At 40.4% G+C, this 16,133-nt stretch overlaps 1 protein-coding gene across 3 annotated transcripts in view; it reads right to left on the reverse strand.

The window, feature by feature from the left end:
• Positions 1-16,133, reverse strand: part of LNX1 (ligand of numb-protein X 1) — a 208,876-nt gene that overhangs the window by 24,162 nt on the left and 168,581 nt on the right. For all 3 annotated transcript variants that reach the window (XM_031942611.1, XM_003773249.4, XM_023506006.2), the window contains 4 exons: positions 11,516-11,751; positions 10,955-11,107; positions 8,529-8,731; positions 6,677-7,051 (listed from right to left, as the gene is read on the reverse strand). In XM_031942611.1, coding sequence (XP_031798471.1) covers positions 6,677-7,051; positions 8,529-8,731; positions 10,955-11,107; positions 11,516-11,751 — 967 coding nt within the window. The remainder of the gene's footprint in view (positions 1-6,676; positions 7,052-8,528; positions 8,732-10,954; positions 11,108-11,515; positions 11,752-16,133) is intronic.

The raw sequence follows: 16,133 nt of genomic DNA on the forward strand, positions 1-16,133 counted from the left end.
ATTATTTTTCTATATTATATATGTATGTACATACATACATATAGATAGATAAAGATTCACATCAACAATAGGGTAGTTCAAAAGAAAAATTGGCAGAGTTAAGGTAAAGATAACAATCATGTTATACAAATGAGGTGAAGAAGAAGAATAGACACAGAGACATTAGAGAGGGGAAGGGGGTTGTAATTCTGAAAATCTACTTGCATCGGAATGGGTTCAATAGTTAACACTACATATAGACCATGAAGGATATAGCACTTTCCAAAATCTATAATATATTTTCTTGATCTGATAGTTTGTTGTTATATATTTTTAATTCTCCCTGATGTTCTGCTGGGCACATAACAATGTTTTCTTTTTTTCCTTTTTTTTTTTCCTTTTTTCTTTTCTTTTCTTTTCTTTTTTTTTTTTTTTTTTTTTGCTGAGGCAATTAGAGTCAAGAGACTTGCCCAGGGTCACACAGCTAGGAAGTATTAAGTGTCTGAGGCCGGATTTGAACTCAGGTCCTCCTGACTTCAGAGCTGGTGCTCTATCCACTGCACCACCTAGCTGCTCTTTGTTTTGTATTTCTTTTCTGTTTTCCTTTTTTTCTAACTCTGTTTTTTCAAATAGAAAAAATAAAAAGGAAAAAGTACCTGTAAAAACAAAAAAAGTAAATTTTTCTTCACCTTTGTTGAATTATGGACTCCTTTGGGAAGTTTGGGAAGCCTATGGACCCCTCTTTGGAATAATGTTTTTGAAAGCATAAAATGAATTACAATTATATAAAATGCAAAACTTTTTTTTTTTTAAGTTCAAAAGCCTTCATATTAAGAATCACTGTTGCAGAGAGAAGGAATGTGTAGAAATTTCATCAACTGGAATTCCAAAGTTACATCATTTTAATTCAGGTTTCTTCTCTGAATCTTGACTTTCCCAAGTCAGATAATGAAACTAATTCTAAGAACTGAAGAATTATTCCTCACACTTCCCATTCCAACTTCCATCTCTTTTACACTCACAGCCTCTTTGCATTCAAAGATGTAGATTCTATCTCAGTTTCAACACTTCCAATTCCTAGTAAAGCACTTCATAAACCTGGTAGTCTTCCACAAATGTAAACTAGCCTATTTTTTTGTTAATAGCATTAAGGTCAAAATCGATAACCTACAGAGCTCTGTGTTAGAAAGCAGCCTCCTTTTTGACTGTGAGACTTGGCCATGTCTCGAATAGTGCCTCTCAAGGATCACAGCCATTTGGCAGTTTCCTTTTCATTTACCATCCAAAACACTTAGCCCTCCAGAGAAGCCAAATGTTATTGTGTCCAATACAGCAGCATGGATTTGGAAGGCAGTCAATTAGCTGTTTGATAACGCCAACTGATGGTAGCTTGTCCAAGTCACTCTGAACGAAAGGGCTAACAGAGTAAAATTCAAAATATAAGTCAAGTGGGCAAGGGAAAGATCCACACCTTTCACAATACTTAAGGTCAACCTCTCATTGTTTGGGGATAGCCACATGGGTATAAAGGGATTTAGACAGTGCAAGGACATGGAAAAAGATGGAGGAGAAAAACCTGGAAGAATTTCGTTCGAAAAAAATATTGGTGTTTCCTGGATATACACAGATCATTAGAAAACTCTGTGTAAACTACCGCAGTGCAAGATAAGCTTTTTGAGGGTAAGACCTATTTTTCACAAGGCCTTTTTATCCCCAGAACATACCACAATGTCTTGTTCACAGCAGGTGCTTAATAAATGCTTATTGGTTTTAATTGAAAAACTTATAAGCTAGAATAGAAAGACCTCAAAAATTCTCTAGTTCAAGCCCCTCCATTTTTACAGATCAGGAAATTAAGGCCTAAAAAAAAGGGTCTTCAAGACAAGATGGTGTCTAAAAAGACCTAGAAAGTATACATCTACAAGATACTTAATTTTGTCATCTACGTTGCTGAATCTTTCATTGGGTAAGTCTGAATTTGCTTTTAAAAATAGTGTTGCAGCATAGTATTTTCACTTTTTTTGTTGTTTGCATTTTGTTTTCTCAGTTTTTTTTTTCCTTTTTGATCTGATTTTTCTTGTGCAATACTTCTATACATATTTCTGCAAGTATGCTGTACATGTTTAACATATATTGGATTGCTTGCTGAATAGGGCAAGAGGTGGAAGGAAGAGAGGGGAAAAAAAAAATTGAAATACAAGGTTTTCCAAGGGTGAATGTTGAAAATTTTGCATATATTTTAAAAATAAAAAGTTTTAATTAAAAAATAACATCCCCTTCCCCCTCTCCCCCCATTGGAGAATCAGGAAAACTCACTATCCCCTCCAGGATCAAATATAAAAATCTTCTGACATTCAAAGCCTTTCATATCCTAACTCCCTCCTTCCTTTCCGGTCATCTTACACCCCAACACATACTCTTGGATCCAATGACACTAGATTGCTGGCTGTTCCACAGAGGAGATCCTCTGTCTCTTGACTGAGTATTTTTTCTGGGTTGTCTCCCATCCTGAAATGGTCTCCCTCTTCATCTTTGCCTACTGGCTTTTCTGGCTAAGCCCCAATGAAAATCTTCTTCAAGAAGCCTTCCTTAACCCCTCTTAATTCCAGTGCCTTTTCTCTGTTAATTATTTCCAATTTAGACCCAGTACAAACTAATTACTGTCTGGAATATCTCATTAGGTTAGTCACTATGTAGCTTAGTTTTGCTTTTGTTTCCAAAACTGTTACAAAGAAGGGTTGGATGAGAGGGAAACCATTATAGTTTTCAACAATCATTGTTTCCTAGAAACTTTCTAATAAAAAAATTTCCAATTTATCTTGTATACAGGTTACTTTGTGTATATTTATTTACATATAATGAGCTGGGCTTCTCAAACATTGGTACTGTCCCACAGGTACTTAACATAGGCCAAATGCATGAAAATACTCACTCTTGGAAAAGAGTGATTAGATTGTAAACTCCTTGAGGGCAGGGGCTATTTCTACATTTTTGTTTTAACCCTTGACCCTCCACAGAGTGCTTGACACAAAGAAGGCAATTAATAAATGTTTATTTATGGCTATAAACTCTCCGAGAAACTCTGTAAGGCTATTAGTGACAGCTGAGTTTCTGCTTTCTTGATGGAGGGGGTTTCCACACTGATGAAATTCAAGTCCAGTCCAAAATACTTTAGTGACAGAATTTCATAATGAGAATGATTCTCACATCCACACCCATTCTCGTTGCTTGTACGTAGGTGATTAGATAATGTATTTTTATTAAGAAATCAGTACCCACTAACACCCCAAAGTTCAATACATTGAGTTCTCTGATGGATTTATCTCAGGACCCAAGTTTAAATAATGGTTCTGCTACTTAACTCCTGCCTAGAGGACCTTAAGTCAAACTTTTGGGACCTCAGTTCCTCATCTGGAAAAGGAAGGACTTGGAGTAAATGACTTCAAAGTTTCCTCAAATTTAATTCTGAGATTATGACCTTCAACTCTTTTTCTCCCTTATTTTTGACCCATCTGTTTCAGGTATAATCCTGCAGATTTCAGCAGGAGCCTTTGTTTAAGTCAATCACACAAATGCCGTTTTCAAAATTATTAAAAAACTGACACCGATAGGTAAGGATAATGATATCAAAGGTGTGAAGGAAATGACTTTCACATAACTTGGAACTCTTGGTTCTCTCATGCCATGACCCTGGGTCCAACAAAGGAGTCTGGCAAATTGAGGGTTGCTGAGGTTAAGGTCTGTCCAATTCAAAATATTTGCGGCTTCTTCTGTAATAATTCTTCCCTGAAATCATGTGGAAAGAACCAGAGTGTGTGGAACCGTAAGAGAACACATGACCAAAAAGACATGGTGTCTGGGAATCCTTCCCTTAGGCTGATGTGATTCACGGAGTACACATTTCGGGCCACGGATGGCTGAGGATTGGTGGCAAATCTGACCATCGCCTTCTGATGGGGGATGCTCCCCCCACCTCCACCCTGGCCTGGTGTGTGTTACAAGAATCACAGAAATATCCACATTTTAGAATTAACATGGCTTAGCTGGCTGGGTTTTTTCCAACAGTGTTTCATTTTTTCCCATTTATTCTCCAACCAGCTTTTTGGTGGGATCTTCCCCCAGCCCACTCTTCTTCTGCTTATAAAGCAAACTGGTTTTGTTTAGTAAGCAAAAGGAAACATTTTCAGAAATTCCCAGTGTTAGGCAAGATTTCATTTCATAAATTACCCTCCTTGGAATAGAGTTTGTTTTTTTTTGTTTTTTGCCTCTCTTAATAAGAGGAAAAATCCTGAATTCAATTAAGATCTTTTCAACTGACACAGATAGTGAGTTGCCTCAGCAAACTCATTTGTCAGAGTTTTATATCTGGGATTGTTTTTTATTTTCTCAAAAAATTTCAAATGCACTAGATGCGGTGCAGATGAAGCTGAGAGACCTAAAACAGATCGCAACAATGAGAGAGACAGTTTGTGGTCCTTTGTCTGTTTTTTTACCCTTAATTTAAAATCTCCCCCCACGTGACCCAGACATAAAGAAAACCAGAGCGGCCCCCTCCTTCTCCAAGAGTACTTTCATGCATTTGGCCTATGTTAGGCGCCCGTGGAACGGTACCAGCTTTGAGATGCCCATACTCATCGCATGCAAATGGGACTTAATTTCAAAGTTGTTTAGCCAGCTGTGTTAAAGGCTTTCCAAGGAGCCTTCAAAGCCTTGGGGCCTCCAAGAAGGAGGGAAAAGCCAAAGACTGCCATGAGGACAAATGGTGTTTAAAAGGGGATTCACGGCTGATCCTCTTGGCAAGGGGCTTCAGGAGGAATCCCCACAGGGCAGGGCTGACACGAGACAGCTTCATCACTGCCTGACTAAACCATTTGCCATCAGAAAAGGAACAATCCTGGCTTCGCTCTAGGTTTGTCCCACAGTACAAGGGTCTGTTACGGTGCACAGAGCAGGTGAGAATTGTGACAGCGGGAAGATGAACAACAGCTCAGGTTGGCTTCTCATGAGGGAAGAGTGCGTCATGGAACCTCCCTGCTCCTCCACTAGATTTCCCCATCACTAAAACTGAACTATCAATATACATCCTGAATATGAGTCAGAGCAGTAGTATCAACACTGCAGAAAAGAGCAGGAGTCTAAGGCTCCTATAAATATAATTATATTTAAATATAAAATTAGAGGGAAACATTGCTTCAGGGCAGGGAGTGGGTTCCTGACTCCAGCACTGCTCTCTCAATGAGGCATGACTGACAATCCTCCTATCAGGTTCTTCTGTGATTTTATGAACCAAGATATTACTAAATGCAATTTAAAATCCAAGTCCCCAGATTGGATTTCTTTAAGGGAATGCTTTTGTACAATATATAATAGTTTATATAATTATAATTATCATATATATAATAATTATAAAAATTAATATAACATTTATATAATAGTACCAACAAGAAAGGGTAGATTTAACAAAGGGGTAGAAATGGCAAATATTAACACTCTTCTCTATGTCTCATCTATATTCCATCCCACAGAAACTCAAGGATATGAATTCTGAGCCAACATGAGGTCTGGGATTTGCGTGATGAAGCAAACAATTGTCTTAATGCTCCTCTGGGCATCCTGGTGTGGGTGGGGTAGGAACAGAGGAGAGGAGGGGGTGACATATGTGTGAGGCTCCCAGCTGCTCCAGGAGAGGCTCAAACAAAGGGAACCTAAGAATTTAGAGTTATCCTAAAGTAGTTTCCATCCCCAGCATCCTAAAAGGGGCTGCAGGGAGGCTTTCTTCTCCAGACATGTCAAGAATGGGCTGGAATACCTGGGGATCCTGGAACATACAAGTATCTGGGAGGTGTTATCTGCGACACAGAGGTAAATGCCAGAACTCAGCTGTGTGAAGCTATGAACATGTGTCCCATGATACACTGCCAGGGGCTACTTTGGCACGGCGGCAGGCCGGAGTGGGCAGACAGCAAGTGTGGGAAGCAAACAAAGCTTGGGTTCAAGCCCTTCCTCCGGGCATCCTGGCTGGCTCTGGGCAAGTCTCATAAACTTTCAGTCTCAAATCAACTTTCTAACACCATTAATTTCAGAACAGGCCCCGATCTACCTCGGTGAGGGAAAATCCTGCTCAGGAGTTGTCGGAACCAGTGAAATCACAGGCCCAGGTTAAAACAATGACAACAACGGTAATAATAACTCGCTTCCCATTTTACAGCACTTTCTAATTGACAAAACACTCCTCTCACAGCTTCCCTGGGAGGAAAGCAGTACAGGTATTATTCTCCTCCTTTCACAGGGGAGCAAGCTGAGCTTCCAAGAAGTGATTTGCCCACGATACACAGCTGATGTTAGCTCCAGGATTGAGAACCGGGTCGGAGCCCTCTTTTTAGGACAAATACCGCCCCATATTCATTTTCATTGATTTCGTTCATCGATTATTATCGGGCAATTTCCAGCATTCACATGAGTATCATTTACAGCAACACTACGGGGGCAAAGCCTGTATCCGCGCTAGGCCTGCCCCCTTTTGTCCCCAGTTATGTGTGGAGGTGACGAGGCAGGTGCGGAAGGGCACTGATGGCAGGGGCGGAGGGCACTGATGGCAGGGGCGGAGGGCACTGATGGCAGGGGCAGAGGGCACTGATGGCAGGGGCAGAGGGCACTGATGGCAGGGGCAGAGGGTGATGGAGCCACCGGGACTCACCTGGATCAGCTGGGCTGCCCTTTCCGGGCTGCCGTAGCGAAGGTCGTGTCCATTGATGGCTATCACCCGGTCGTTCTCCTCCAGCTGGCCGTGGCGGTCGGCGACCCCGCCATCCAGCAGGTTGAAGATGAACACCCCGGGTTCGTCCACCTTGCGCACTAGTTTGATGCCGAGCTGCTCCTCTGGGCTGCTTTTGTTCAGGATCACGTGAAAACTGTCGTCGCGGGGGCTCTGCGCCTCCAGGGCCAGCCCGGGAGTCCGGCTGCTGCGGTACCTCTGCTCCCTCAGGACCGTCAGCCGCAGCACCGGGCAGGGCTGTCTCAGGAGGCCCAGGGCATAGTTGTGAGGCACGCTGCTGATGTCCATGCCGTTGACCTAGGGGGGAGGGAACAAGGATCAGAGGGGGACAAGAGAACAGCGCGGTGTTCTGTTCCAAACAAGGTCCTAGAGGGGCTCGGGCATCCACAGGTCCCCACTTCCTTCCTACACACAATGCCCACGCTTTCTTTTCAGCCCAGATCCCGTTGTACTTATCTCATGTTCGTAGAAAAGAAACATTTTTACAGCAGAGACTTGCTCATTTGTGTCTCTCCACGTCCAGAGCCCATTCTTATTGTTGAATTGTGTCCAATTTGGGGGTTTTCATGGCAAAGATACTAGAGTCATTTGCCATTTCCTTCCCTAACTCCTTTTACAGGTAAGAAAACTGAGGCAAACTGCCCAAAGTCGTCCAGTTAGAAAGTGTCTAAATTTAGAACTTCCTGATTCTAACCCCAGCACACTATCCACTCATTATGCCACCTAGAAACCTGTAGCCAGGTAGCTACCTGGAGTTTTGTTTTTACTTATTTCAGTGAAACTCTTTGCTGCTCCTAAAAAAATGTGATAGTCTTCCTTCCTCCCTGATTTTCCCTTTTTTTCAGTCACAGAGAAATCTTTGCAGCATTTAAGTCAAACTGAAGTAAAGAAGAACTTCCAACCATACATATTCCGTGCAATATTAGAGCATTTGGAAATGCCATTTAAAGAGGCTGAAAGTACGCCCATCCCGGTAGTACAACAATAAGGCTCGACAGGGCTTTCTGGTTTGAATTACTCTTTTCCAAACAGTCCCTGGCTGAGAGGTTGCACCCCTGAAAGTTCCCCATGACTCTGGAAGAAAACAATTTCACAGCAGCTCTGTAGCTCAATTCTCCCGGGGTTGAAACCATGACAAAGGAGAAACAAGTGGTCTGGATTGCCCTAATATTGGTGAGATTTCTTTTTCTGGTAGTTATTCATTAGAGGAACCTTGAAACCAGATTATAAATCAATTCCACCCAATGTATGTATCCTCGGGGAGCATCTTCGGGATCTCCAGCAAACAAAGCGGAGGGAATAGGGATGGGGGTGAGGGAGGGCGTTTAGTCAAGAACAGTCAACCCCCTACCCCTCTGCCCAATCACAGACAGAGGAGAAGAAGAAAAACAGGATGAGATTGGCTCTAGTTACCTACTCTGCCATCCATTCTATGAAGAATTCAACATGGCTTATTTAAGCACAAGGAACCTTTCTGTCTCCAAACTCTACCCAAGAAGCTGCACGTTTGTGGCACAGTACTCAAAGGAACAACTTCATCTTGTTTCCTTTGGTTCTAGGAAGGGAGAAATGCTTGGGACAGTGGACAGACAATTTCTGTGGCTTCATAGACACACAGAAAGAAAATCAGAGGAGGAAAATCAAAAGGTAGCGAGAGGGACAAGGATATACACATAAAGGAACCATGTACCAGATTGGAGTCACATAGTTATATAGAAATACCCAGGAAAATTTAAGTTCATTAATTGAACCCTGCAGCCATAGATTTCTGTACCTTTAATATCATGTCCCCTGGTAGTAATCTTCCATCTCTGGCAATCACTCCATCTCGATAAATATGCTGGATAATTATATGGACCAAGGGAGTTTCACTGCCTCCCACCACCCTGATAGCCAGGCTTTCATTAGGATCCACCCGGGTGATCTTGATGCTGGTGATTTCCCCATCTGGAATCAGGTGATACAATCTGGGGAAAACTAAGACACACAAAAAGAAAGACAAAAGACAAAAAGACTCACTGAATGGTGAGCACTCATCTTTGTTGGAACAGTTTTAATTCTAAGGCTCCCAAACCAATTAAAAATGCTTTATTATTTGGTTATTGAAAAGACTGGGAGCAATCTACCTGTTTTTTTGTCCTCTGATCTATCTCATACATTTCTTTCTTGTACTTCTAGATTTAGTGCTATGACAAATATTTCTCCTCTCTAATGAATACCAACATAATAATAACTTATATGTATATAGTACATTTCATCTGATCCTAACAAAGTCTTTGAGGTCAATGCTATTATAATTCTCATTTTAGAAAGGAGAAAACTGAAGCAGAAGGTCAAGTGACTTGTCCTGGCTCACACAGTTAGTGTCTGAAACTAGATTTGAGCTCACGAAGCTGAATGTTCCTGATTAAGCCCAGCTCTCTATATACTATGGCACCACCTAGCTGCCCAGTTTTTTTTTTAAAATAATAGCTTTTTTTTATTATCAAATTACATGCAAAGATAGTTTTCAACATTCATCCTTGCAAAACCTTGAGTTCCAAATTTTTCTACCTTCCTACCCCCAATCTTCTCCTAGATAGCAAGTGATTTTTTTATATATTATATACATGCAATCCTTCTCTGAATATTTCCACATTTATCGTGCATAAGAAAAATCAAATCAAAAGAGAAAAAGAAAATGAGTGAAAAAAAACAAGCAAACAAACAATGACAACAACCTAAAAGGTGATCCACAGTCAGTCCCCATAATCCTCTTTCTGGATGCAGATGACTCTCTCCATCACAAGTCTATTGGAATTGCTGCCCTAATTTCTTAAGAGATTATAATGTGTGAATTGTAATAATAACAGGAAACATTCTAAAAATGGATCTCTCTATGTCTATACACACATATGTGTGGATAATGTGTATAATATATAAAATAATATGTTTGTATGCATCTGTATGTCTATGTGTGTATATAGCTAGTGGTTTGTACATACATACATACACACACACATATGGGGAGGGAAAACCTTTAGGAGTGGGGTAGAACATGATGGTGGGCAGTAGCAGCTCTGAACTCAAGCCTTCCAGATTCCCAGTCTCACACTCTTACCATCATACACCTAACTGCTTCCATTCAAAGTCCTCCGAACTCTTTGGTCCCATAGTTGTGAACCCAAACACCCACAGACAGCACCAAATAGCATACTCTTGTTAAAGCTAGGAAAGAATCTTCAGGCTAAATGGCACTGACTTCTATTTCTAAGGCAGAGCTCCCAGTTTCAGCAAGGACAGGTTTAAGCACCTAGGACATTGAGTCCCATTGAAAGGAGAAGCCATGGCTGTCTCTGCCCCAGGAGGCTTGACTAATTATGTCAATTGGAAAGGTCACAACAATGGGTCCAGGGTCTTTGTAATCCACTCCTCTGTCTGTCACTATTTCCCAAACCCATGACCTTAATCCATTTTCTATAATAGGATAACAAGCGGGCTGCTCTCTGGGGAAAATACAGGGAAGAGCTAAGTTCCTTAAAGTTAGTAACCATTTACCATTCAGTTACAGAAGAAAACAAGGTCTCAAAAAATCTGGACTCAAAACTGAGTTTCTGATCCAATTTAATTAGTTCTTTTGGGAAACATTATGCATATGACTTAACTTCTCCTTCCTCAGTTTCTTTACTTGGTGTAAAAATTAGGCAATTTAAACTTAAATCTTTTAGTCACTATGAAGGTGAAAAACAATATATTTGATTATTTTATTCACACACACACAGACACACACTTTTTTATTGTTCTTGCAAAACCCACTTGAGAAATTTTCTATTTGTCAGTTTGGATAAGGAAAGTTGACATGTTCAAGATGATGGCTATAAGCCACTATTATTATTCTTGGGCAGCTAGGGCAGCTGGAGCTAGGAAGATCCATCTTCCTGAGTTCAAATCTCGCCTGGTCATTTCCTAGCTGTGTGACTCCAGGCAAGTCACTTATCCCTGTTTGCCTCAGTTTCCTCATCTGTAAAATGAGCTGCAGAAAGAAATGGCAAACCACTTTAATATCTTTGCCAAGAAAACTCCAAATGGGCTCACAGAGAGTCAGACATCACTGAAAAATGACTGAACAAAATTATTATTCTTATTACCAGGAACTGAATTGCATAATTCATCCCAAGTCCCCACCCAAATCCAGCTGGGAATTTAAGTGACCACACTTACCTTCCATGGCAATGGCATTCTCAGAACTTTCTCTTGGTTGGTCAGCTTGGTTGGCCACTGCACTTCCACTTTTTGTCCTCCGAAGGACACTCAGAGCTCTATTTATTTTTTTAAAAGACCTGCTTCTGATGGTGGATCGCTCAAAGTGCTGGGCTGTTGTAGGAGAAAAGAGACAATCAGGGAAGTTGGAAAAGCCACCAGTTCCACTCAAATAGTGATCGTGGCCCTGTCGTGATCCCCCATTCAGTGCTTCGGCTTCTCATGGCAGCTAAGGAAAAGGAACTTCTTCATAGAAGGCTGTTCTATGGTTAAACTCCACAGAGTTCTCCTTATATCCCTGATTAGTTAATTAACAGCCCTTGAAAAGGTAATGCAATCCATATGGCTTTGGATTTGTAGTTGGAAGACCCAAGTTCAAATCATCCATTCACCCTTACTTTTCTCAGAAATAAAATGAAGGAGTTGAACACAGAGGCTGCTGAAGTCCCTTTCCAGCTCTAACTCCATGATCCTATTCAAGGACCCCGTCCCCAGAGTCCCCTTCTTTTCTTTCCTACTCACTTCTATTGCTTCGACCGGACTCCCCTGGGCTGTTGGCCGACTGGCCATCATCTGTGGCAGAGACATAAGCAGGGTTGTCCAGGCCCGGCTCGTCGGTCATCAAGGCGATGGTTGCCGCCACTGACACGTCCGGAGAGACTGCTGCTGACGTCAAGCTGGCGCAGCCTTCTGAGCCACCATCTTGTGAGCGCCTCTTGCGGTCCTTGGTAAGGCCATAATGGGAGGCACCTTTACAGCTAAAGGCAGCAAAAAGAAGAGAAAAAGTTTAGTTTGAGAGGAAAACATTCTGATAAACCATGTCTAGAATGGCCAAAATAAACTGATGTCCACTTAACTTTGATGGCTCTGACTATACTGTCCTGCAAAAGTTGCTCAAGCTTATGATGAGCATAACAAATTCTTTCATAATCACAGTTAGGTATCTTGCGTTACTGCCAGTTGATCATCTCTCTCTTTTATTTTTTAAACCCCTAAAGTCCTGAACACAACTGATGCCGTGCCAGTATTACAAACTCCTAATACCAGCACATCCTATTGCGCCTCGCTCCCTAAATGTAAACAAGGGACTTCCTGGGATTCCATATTTAACCTCTTTAAGCCACCAAATCACACAGAAACCACAAAACCAATGTGGTCTGATGAGTTTTCCCCAGAGTCTTTCTTGGTCGCTGCTCGTCTCTTGGTATTCCCAATCAGAAATACTTGGCTGTAGATTTGCTCTGTTTACTACTACCATCAACAGTTTCTGATGGCAGAGATTAATTTGCCATTTATGCATTCTGCACACGATCATCTCTGCCCTTCAGAATCCTACAGAATCACTCAGTGGCCACCTTCTTCACGAAGTCTTTCCTGATCTCCCTCAGCTGAAAATAGGCTCTCTCCCAACTCAGATTGCTAAAGTCAGGTCTCCATAGCTCTTCTTTGCCCTGATTACTGTTTTCCTCCTTCTGTAAGGTAACCAGGATAACTTTTCACCCCCAATCTCAACACACACACACACTGCCTTTTAGAACATAAACTCTCAAGAACCAAGATTATCCCAGTTTCATTTCTGTACAGCCAGGAACTTGATAAATGTAGAAATGAATTTCACTGAATCTTTGACAATTCAGAAAGATTTAAAAATGTTCTAGTATCTTATGGCGTAGCCTAGTGGAAAAGAAAGAACACTATGTTTGGACTGACAAGAGTTGGGTTTGAATCCCACGTCTAATACTTAGGTTAGCTTGATGGAATGGTGGATAGAGCACTGGAGCTGGAGAAAGGAAGGGCCAACTTTACATCTATCCTCAGATATTACTAGCTGTATCATCCTGGGCAAGACATCTAATATCTATTTAGTATCTGTTGTAAAGTCGGGATAATAATAGACTAATCTCCCAGGTTGTAGTAAAGATTAAATAAGATAATGTAAACTGTTGGCCCATAAAAGGCACAATATAAAGAAAGGCTTATTTTCTTCCGACATTAAGCAAGTCACTGGACTATCTGATATCTCAATTTTCTCATCTTTGAAATGAGGGATTAATTAATAATATAATAATATTAATAATACACTATAAATAAAATAATAACAATGAATGAAAAGACTTCAGTCCTGGAACAGAGACTCTATTCTTAATTTTCCCCTTTTTTCTAATGGCTTAAGTGTAGCAGCTAGGTGGTACTATCGACCTACAGTCAGGAAGACCTGAGTTCAAAGACACTAGCTTGACCCTGAACAAATCATTTCACCTCAATCTGCCTCAAGTTTTCACACTTCTAAAATGGGGATAACAGTAGCCCCACTTCCCAGGGTGGTTGTGAGGATAAAATGAAATCATACTTATAAAGCATTTTGCCACCCTTAAGACACTATATAAATGCTAGCTCTTATTATTAAGTGTGAAGGAAAGTTAATAAAAATTAACTCCAGTCACCCTCAAACTTTGTTCTCAGTATTTTTATGTTATTAAAAATTATTGAGGATCTGTCCAAAGAGGTTTTAATTATGTGGGATATATATATATGTGTGTGTGTATATATATATATGCACATGTATATATATATATATATATATATACTAATTTTTAATTTGTAGACCTTCTGAAAGGGTCAGAGAATCCCAGGATTTTCTGGACCATATTTTGAGAACCACTGATCAATTATCAATTAAACATTCTACTATGTATAGCATTATGCTTTAAAAAAAAAAAAAAAGATTAACATTTCCTTGACTTTTGCTTATCAATAGTTGAATGGTAGGACAGATGGAGGAGGCAACAGAATCCACTTAAACTTGATTTTACAGAATGCTGGAGCAGAATGGAACCTTCTAGATTTTTTTGTCCAACCCTTTAGTTTAACAGAAGAGGAAGAACGCCTAAAGGGAGTGAAGTGATTTACACATACACATTCTTGTTGCCCCTTTAAGCTGTCAGTGTTAATTTATCACTCTACTGTTGCCCAGATTTGAAAAAAGACTCCAAAATGTCCATCTCTCAAGAAGTAGATATTTAGATATTATTAAAATTCATTTTAATGATTTTTTAATCTCTTGAATTCATCTCTCGCTAATTTAGACTGTACAATAGCAGCACAGTTTATCCTTTGCATACATTTTTAGAGCAAGTTTTCCAAATTAAATTAATGCTGCCTTCAAGATTCATCAAGTTCATTGGGGATTAAGAAAATAAACTTAGCTCTGCTCTTTCATAGATAGTTTATATACTAATTACACATCTTTGCTTCATAAAATCTCCCCAACCTGATTATATTAATCAACACTTTGTGTAGTTTGAATGACCAGTGATTTTAAAAGAATAAAACTCTTATTTCTTATTTGAAAAAAATTAGTTGAAAAAAAAAAACCTCAAACTTCTCTCCATTAAGCCAAATTATTAAGTTGCTATTGCTTATTGGCCTGGAAATAGCAAAATAGTTGATATGGGAAACTCAAAATTGGAAGAAACACTGGGAGATGGGAAAAATAAAATGAGATAAGAGTTTGGACGGCCAGAAAACCACACAAATCTACGAACGGAACATTTCCTAACCGGGCCAACAGTACTTGGTTTACAATGCATGTATCAGGGGTGGGAAGTTCCTAGATTGTCAAATTGGTTTGGAAATATTCCTTCTTTTCTCAGGGCATCATTGCTCATGACAATACACTCTACTAGAGCCAGGGAATGACTTCTCCCTTTGGACAGATGGCTGGAAGAAGTCTCCAAGATCTGATTTGTTGGGGAAAAAGAAATATTGTGATCAAAGGCGAGAGAGGCAGCCTCTCCCGGTGTTGCAGGAGTTAAAAGGATCCATCCAGGCTTTGAAAGTGTGAATACTAAGAAGGTACTACTACAAAACCATGGCAGTGTCAAATCCCTGAGGTTCCAGGCCTTTCAGGAAACAGACTCTACTGTCTCCAGAAAGGGAGTGATTTTAAACTTGAGAAATGGAAGGGGAGATACTTCCCAGATATGAGCACTGACCCAGAGACTGAAGCAGGGCACGTTTAACATACAAAAGAGAAAGCAGTAGAGGGCCCAATAATTCCCAGGAGGCAATAATGGAGAAGGGAGAACATGATAATGCATCTTAGGTTCCTGCCTCAGTTTACCTGCCTGTTACACCAGTTCCTCTGGTGGACTCTCTTTGCTCCCTCTAAGCTGTCTGGGAACTAGAATCCTGAACCCCCAGTTTCTGACACTGGGTCTCACTGGCCCTTATGGTCTCCTCCTTGCTTACACCTCCATCTACTGCTCACAGCCAAGGAGTCGCTAAAGGATTTTGAGTAAGGGAGTGAGCGATATGATAGAAGTTGTATTTCAGCAAGGTAATGTGGACATCGGTAATTATAGAAGCAGCAACTGGCTTTTTATACTGCTCTCAAGTTCATAAAGCTCTTAATATAGTTCCCTCTCTGGATTCCACAACAACCCAGTGATAGAAGTACTGCACAGATTATTATGCATATTTTAAAGATAAAACCAGGAGGCCAAAAAGGTTAAATATACTGCCCATTTTCACATGGCTAAAAATCACCAGAGATAGAATTCACATGATCATACAAGAGGAAGCCAGATAAGGAAGCTGAGGCACAGAGAGAGTAACTTGTTAGCCAAAGATCAAAAAGGGAATAAGTAAGATAGATTGTAAGCTCCGTGAGGGCAAGGAATGTTTTTTGCCTTTCTTGGTTTCCTTAGTGATTAGCAGGAAGCCTGACAGATAGTAGGTATTTTAATTAATGGGGACAACTGGGATTTGGAATTGAATCATTTCCCTTCATGGCCTAATGTATCAGTTAAAATGATGTAAATATATACGTGTATATATTGTAAAATATATTTTTAAAAATGTAAATAATGTACACTTAAAAATAATGAACCAAGTTAGGAAGTCTAGCATCTCCTTTGGATCAAATCCCTTAACTCTATATCCAGTTCCCTCCCCTATGATCAAGCTGGAAATAGATTTCTTCCTACTGCTAAGAAGTGGTAGAATAAGCCCAAAGGAAAAATCTCATGTTGCCAACTGACCTGTTCCAATCCTCTAAATAAATGTACAAAATCCCTGGAAAAATCCTTCCTGTCCTTAGAGACATCCTTGGGCCAGTCTCCCTCCCAAAGCCCATATA

This window comes from Sarcophilus harrisii, chromosome 6 (genome assembly GCF_902635505.1).
Source record: "Sarcophilus harrisii chromosome 6, mSarHar1.11, whole genome shotgun sequence".
Taxonomy (NCBI): Eukaryota; Metazoa; Chordata; class Mammalia; order Dasyuromorphia; family Dasyuridae; genus Sarcophilus; species Sarcophilus harrisii.